The 7,447-nt window shown below is 28.0% G+C and overlaps 1 protein-coding gene across 1 annotated transcript; it reads left to right on the forward strand.

Moving 5' to 3' along the window:
- The first annotated feature begins 235 nt into the window (after positions 1 to 235).
- LOC115706235 (BTB/POZ domain-containing protein At3g56230) lies at positions 236 to 4,830 on the forward strand. Its single transcript, XM_030633813.2, has 3 exons — positions 236 to 1,250; positions 1,830 to 2,006; positions 4,285 to 4,830. The coding sequence occupies exons 1-3, from the start codon at positions 1,101 to 1,103 to the stop codon at positions 4,744 to 4,746; spliced, it is 789 nt and encodes a 262-aa protein (XP_030489673.1). The 5' UTR covers positions 236 to 1,100; the 3' UTR covers positions 4,747 to 4,830.
- The last annotated feature ends 2,617 nt before the right edge of the window (positions 4,831 to 7,447 follow it).

Below are 7,447 nucleotides of genomic sequence, written 5' to 3' on the forward strand. Positions count from 1 at the left end.
GGGTATTATATTATAGAATATAATTAACATACTTGTTAGCAAATCTAGATCTTGGTAAAATATATTCCAACAATTGATACCATGTTAGAATTCAATAAAATACATATAGTTCTATCTCAAAATTATTTGATAATGAGAGTTAATATTTTATTATCAAGGTGAAACTACCTCTAACATCTAATTCTAAAAATTCTATTTGATTACTATTTCATTTTTATAATATTATATAATTTTCAAGGAGAGACAAGAAAGAATGATTGATTAGCCCATTGATCGACACTGCTAAGCTTAAAAATCCACTAGTATGTAGTTCAAGTTCATACATTAATGTTAGAACTGGCCAGGCTGTACTATATAACTAACTATAAGCCCTTATTAATATTATCTTAATATCGTTTAAAGCTCTCTTATTAGAATGAGACATGCTGGCTTTTGCATATTATTTGCTGTTTGTGAGGTTGGAAAGTCCTTTTCTTCTTCCTAACTTATATATTCTCTTTCTGTTATGATTATCCATTTTATTATTTGTAAATTGTATATGTTTAAGGCTTTTTTTAATGGGACTTGCTTTAGAATGAACCAAAAGGGCATTGCCTAACGAACTCTTTTCTTATCAATTTCCATATACCAAATCTATTATCACTTCTCTTTTGGACTTTATTTAATATATATAGTTGTTTTTTGTGCTTCAAATTATGTTAACCTTATTATCCTCTATTTTGACTCTCACAAGAAACATGTTAACCACTCTCTTTACGAGGGTTTGTTTGGTCATTTGACTGTAATTAAGATATTATTTATTTATATAAATGGTATGCATTCTATATTAGTTTCGCAATCATAACTCGTTGTTGCATCTTTTATTAGAAATAATATTTTATAAAAAGGATACATAGAATATATGGTCTAACAAACCCGAAAAGCCTTTACCAACTAGCTAGAAGAAATAAAAGAAAAAATGGCTTGTCTTTTAAATCATCTAGTACATAAGAATAAGAAAAGAAAAGCATCATCAATCCTCTCGTTCTCTCTCTTTTTCTCTCATTTTCCTTTCTTATATTGGGTGTTTGGCATCAGAGAAAAGTTGAAGAAAATCAGCGATGGATTGTTGTATTTGTATTTCGATGCCTTCCACGTTAAGACCTCCGAGGAAGATGTTATGCGAAACTTGCTATGAGGGGGCGACTAAACTTAAAGAGACCTTGAATGGAACTAAGAGTAATAATAATTCTCAGCCAAATTCTTATAAGGCAAGTTCTATAATTCTATTCTTCTTACCTATACTTTTTCCTATATGTATTAATTTTTATGAATGCTGATATTATATTGCTCTCTTTGTAATTCGATCCAAATATATATTTGGTTCGTTGACAATGTAGAAGAGAATGAGAAGCTAGTCTAGAATTGTTAGTAGTTCCTAGTACAAAGCTATAGATATGATTTCGGGACATAAAAAAAAGTCTTAAAACTAGATAATTAAATAATTAAGTAAACTAAAATCGACATTTAATTTTCAAAGGTGGTGTTTTTTCTTTTTCCTCATTTAGTCCAAAGTTTAGAATAAATGTCTCGTGTGATAACAGCCCATTTAAGGTTAAGTGCCATGGGGCAGCTTACTTTTCTTAGGACCTACAGAAGCCCATGTCTCAACTCAACACTAGTTAAGCTATTCGATGTTTCAAGTAAATCAAAATAGTTTTAACTTGAATTTGTTATTCATTCTCACATTTCATTCAGTATTTCCTATGTATTTTAAATTAAAATACTGCATTGGTGGTCTTTTAAATAATAATAAAAAGAGAGATTAACATTTGGTGAATATCATCCAGTCACTGATGGATATTGGTAGATTTGTAAATGACACAAAAGTTGAACGGGATGATCTTGAGGAAAGGCTCAACTTCTTGAGTGGCTTTGTTGCTGCTTTTAGATATCAAATGCACCCTGACATTCTTCTCAAGCCCAGCAATGATGGGCCTCCAATACCAGCTCACAAAGCCCTATTGGTACACCACAATACAAACACTTACTACTTTGTATTTTCTCATTATTATTATTATATTTTGCAGAAAAAACACATACTACTTTTACTCGCAAACTTTCTTATTTTTTCGATAAGCTCATCATTTCTTATTTCAGTACTTGAATAATTATAGTAAGCCTTTTGCTAATTTTTGAGAAATTTGAAATAATTTGCACTAAAATTATTTATTTTTTAACAGTATTTTCAATACTTTAAAGTATTGAGAATTTGTTAAAAACTTGTTATGAATATAATTCAGAAAATTTTGTTTGTTGTACTTAAAATCAGACTTTTTTTTTTTCTATATCATTTTATGAATTCCGTTTATTTAACGTTTTTTTCACTTGTTTTTTGGGAAAAAAAAATGGGAAATTATAGTAAATGACCCCAAATCATAGGAGTATGTTTGTTTATGTCCTCTTTTCAAAAAAATATAGCAAATGACCTTAAATCATAAGACTATGTTAGTAAATGTCCTTATTTCAATTTTTTTTTTTAGAATTAGAAGCAAATTATTTAAACATTATGGTATATCTATATTAGTTTTGTTAAAATCTTTTTTATTTTAAAGTTATGTCAATTTTTTAAATTTTTTATGAGTTGTTTTGGGTTGTTGGTACATAGATTTTGTTGTACGGTATATTTCTATTTTGTTGTATGGTATATTTATTATTCTTAGATGATATTTATTTTTTATTATGATATGTATAATAGTGGTATATAATTTTATTAGCATAATAAAAATATTTTAATGTATGTATATAATTTTATTGCCATGCTACATATATTCAATTATTATTTTTATATTTTTTTGATTGTATGATTATTTATTTTAAATAATATTTAATTAGTTTTTATTTTATTATATACAATGGTCATGGTATATATATTTTAATTGTGGTATATAATTTGGTTAACATAGTATACATACATATATATGTATTAGTAATCTATATTTTTATTATTATTATTTTTGTATATATATTTTGGTGTATGGTATATGTATTTTTTGTTATACGGTATATAATTTTTTTAAATAATATTTAAGTTTTATTTTTTATTTTACTTTTGTTGACATGATATATAATTTTATTAGCATCTTATATATTTTTATTTTTATTTGTTGTTATTATTATATATATTTTTATTGTAAGGTATATATTTTATGTTATATGGTATATAAGTTTTATTGTATAGTATATCATTTTATTTTAGATAATGCATGTTTAGTTTTTATTTAAGTATACATAAAGGTGATATATAATTTTGTTAATATGATATATATAATTTTTTTTAATAATATTATATTATTTTTTTTTATTTTTTATTGTATGTATATATGTTTTATTGTATGGTATATGATTTTTGTTGCCTATAATATATTATTTATATTTAATATGATATTTATTTTCTATTTTATTGTATATAAATTTTTTGGTATGTATTCATATTTTAATGGTGATATATATAATTTTGTTAGCATGATATATATATTTTTTGAGTATTAATTTAGTATTGTTATAATTTCTTTGTGGTATATAATTTTATTACTACGGTATATTAATTTTCTGTACTACGATATATCTAATACTGCTGTATATATTTAAATGATCTAATATATTTATTTATTTTTGTTACAATATAATAATATGCAATACTAAAAAAAATTATGTAACTCAATTTTGTTATTATATATATTTTTTTAAAAAAATATGTGATAAATCTATTTTTATAATTTTTATTAGCTAATTTATTAGATTTGGCCATTTTCTTAATTTTTTTAAAAAGTGTACATTTACTAACTTAGTTACCAAATTTAGGGCCATTTTGCATCTCAACCCAAAAAAAATATTGTTTGGATATTGTTTTCTTCGTAGAAACAACGTAAAAATTATTGAAAAATAATTCTTTATATTTTTTGAAAATATGTAAAAATATATATTTAAATTGGTAAAAATGGAATTTTTTTGTCTTTTTTAGGTATCATGAAATAATCCCTCTAAAAAATGCTTAAGATTTTGAAAAAAAAAAAAAATGTACAAGCATAAGGTATAATCATAAATATAAAATTTATTTTTCTTTAAATAAAATATACAATTTTGTAACAATATTTTTATTTCTCTTTTTAACTATTCACAAGTTTGTAACCTCATGCCACAATTCTGTAAACAATTTTTACAAAGTACTAAAACAGATTACAAATTGTTAAATGTATATGAGTAGCAATTGGGACTAACTGGAAGAAAGTAAAATTTGTTTAGGCAGTGAGATCAGAAGTGTTGAAGAACATGTTTGAGTCAGAGAGTCGGTTCAAGGCTCCAGCAACAGAGATTGAAACAGTGTGGGAGATGAAACATGATGAGTTGGAAACTCTGCTGGAGTTCTTGTACAATGGTGTTGTATCAGAAGACAAGATGAAGAGACACGTGTACGCATTGTCATTGGCTGCAGATAAGTACTACATCCCCTACTTGAGGAAGATCTGCGAGCGCCATTTGGATCTTTATTTGTGTTTAACCAACGCTTTAGACATTCTTGAAATTGCTGAGGTTTGTTCTTACCCCAAATTGAAAGACAAAGCCTTGGCATTCATTGTTGAAAACTCCTCACACTTCGTACATGCTACTGGTTTTTATGACTGGGCTCTTAAGAATCCACATTTGCATGTGCTAATTACCATGGCTATGGTCCCAAAAACTAAAACCAAAACATTTCCTTTTTAGAGACTAAATTACATAAGAAAGAGTTATATTATTTTTCCTTTTATTATAATAGAAATTTGCATTTATATAATATGTATGATGAAGTTAAATTTTGTTACATGCAACAAATCAACCTACTAAAAAATGAGATCATGATCACCTCTTATTTATACTAGGTTGATCTTACGTGTCATACACGTATAATTAGTTTTTTTTTTTTTAATTAACTTTAATTATGTGATGTTAAGTAAAATACATGTATGTTTAATTTTTTTAAATTAGGTAATGCATTTTTTTTTTAATTTTTAAATGGGGTTTGAAATTTTTATCTTTGAGGAAAAAAATTTAGCTATTACTACATTAGTGTATCATTTGAATAAGATTATATATATACGTATTTTTTTAATTTTTGAAATTTTTTTAAATCAGGTAACGTATACTATACATATTCAATTCACTCCCTATACAGAATCTAGGTCTTTCACCTACAAGTGAGTGCACACCTGATCTACCTATGATGACACAGGTACTAGGTCATGAAACAACAATATGCGTCGAATATGATCAACATAGCTCTCATTAGTATAACCAAAGCACACAAATAATAAGAATAACAAAATAACATATTCCTTTTTATTTTCTAAAAAATCCGGTAGCATAACGGATGTATTTTGAATAAACCGAAAAATTATAACCCGCATAAATATTTGTACCAAAATATATTTGGCTCTCCGAGCCCCAGAACAGTCCAGAAAAAAAATACAGATTAAGTTTTTAATTTTTCAAACAATTTACAAATCATAAAAATTAGAATATGTCTAATGTTAGTCAACACATGTAAAAATCAAGAACAATAATAAAGTTGAGTCCCTACCTCTCCCAAGTCGTTAAACTTTGTCCGAAAGGCAATCTTAAGCGGTTCACATTAACTATCGATGGCGGTAAAAATTGTTGTACTAGAAATATTGCCAAAAATAGGGGTAGTATATATCAAAACAACCACATTGACGAGTAGCTCCAAAAAGGGACAGAGCTATAAAAACATCACTGGAAAAAGTAGCGAGTTGGGTGAAATAGCTTAACATAGGTTGTTCTCCTCGACGAGTTGAGTCTAGTGGTGAAGACGACTTGTCAAATGGACAACGGAGGTGGGCGGAAAATCCGTTCAAAGTCTTAGCCTTAAAACTTTGACTTGCGAACAACAACAAAATGAGCAATGTCGCTTGGAGGTTGAGGTCGCCGGCACCTAAGGGTTTGAATAGTCTGACGTGTGGGCCCGGATGTTTGTCGGAGATGGGTCACTTGAGTCACGCCGGTGATGGGGTTTTATTGAGAGAGTGTAATGACTGCATTTTAGATATCGATTAGTAAAGGCAATTAGTGTTAATTATTGATATTTTTATAATTATTCATGAATTTATTTGATTGTGGGTTTCATTTTTAGTAGTGGGCACTAGAGTTATAATTTCTCAATTTCGAAGATTTTATTAAACTCTAGAGGCTCTGCTTAGGAGAATGACTTAATGGTTTGCCCCTAGTGGCATTTTTGTGAAGACAAGTTTGTAACCAATCTTAGTTTTTTCTTATCTTAAATGCCTTGTACTATTTTTATTCGAACATAATACAATTGTATTTGCTTGCGTTATTATTCACAATGTAAACAACGATATTTTGATCAAATATACAGTACTTTTGGATTTTTCTATTGCTCGTAATCTTCTTGTTTAAGTAGTTAGTAATCTACCAAACTTTAGGATTTTTCGAGCGGTTGTCAATTCTGCCTCGCAATTGTAGTTATAATCTGCCTTAAGCAAACGTAAATATACTTTAAGGATTTTATCACTTTGTATATTTTTAACTTGCTCGCATGAATAGTTATATTATCTATCCATTTTCTAGGTTTAGTACTTTATCAAGGTGTTGTGATGCCTCGTTTAGTACTGTCCTAGCTCGCGAGAACCGTTAGTATTGAGTTTTATACGGGAGTTATAACTTTTGATTTTCCTCTCCCGTCAGATAGGTTATAAATAAAAAATTATATTTGTTTGATCCCTTCTTCGTCAAAAAGTTTTGATCAAGGTGTTATAACGATTCGACCCCTTTCTCGTCAAAAAGGTTTGGTCAGGTCGTTATAATGGTTCGACTCCACTTTCGTCAAAGAGGTTTAGTCGAGAACCATTGAATTTCAAAAAAAAAAAATGAAATGGCGGGTTTGCATTATACAATGTATTTCCAAATGAATTCCAATCAGTCATACATAAATGCCCCTTAAGTAATTTTAAAGAATGAAACTTTGTAATTACTTAATATAAATGATTCTCTGTATTCATAACTGAAGTTTAAAGCTTACATCAGTAATGGGAGTTACATCATTTATTTATTAATAGTAGGGTTGCAAATTTTCTACGTTCTAGTAGTTTTTTATTAGCGAGCCATCAGGTCGAGCCAATTTATAGACTCCGACTCCAACTACTACTTCGATGACATATGGACCCTCCTAGTTTAGGTTGAACACTCCTGCTGATACGTCTCTCGTATTTGCAAAGAGTCGTCTTAACACCAAGTCTCCAACATTGAACAGTCTTTTCTTGACTCTTTTGTTGAAGTATCTTGTGACTCGGTGTTGGTATGCAGCGTTGGTAATTTACGACTCAATTCATTTTTCCTCAAGTAGATCCAAGGAAAATTTTAAAAGTTCTTGGTTTTCTTCTTGATTATAAAA

The sequence above is a fragment of the Cannabis sativa genome, chromosome 1 (assembly GCF_029168945.1).
Source record: "Cannabis sativa cultivar Pink pepper isolate KNU-18-1 chromosome 1, ASM2916894v1, whole genome shotgun sequence".
Taxonomy (NCBI): Eukaryota; Viridiplantae; Streptophyta; class Magnoliopsida; order Rosales; family Cannabaceae; genus Cannabis; species Cannabis sativa.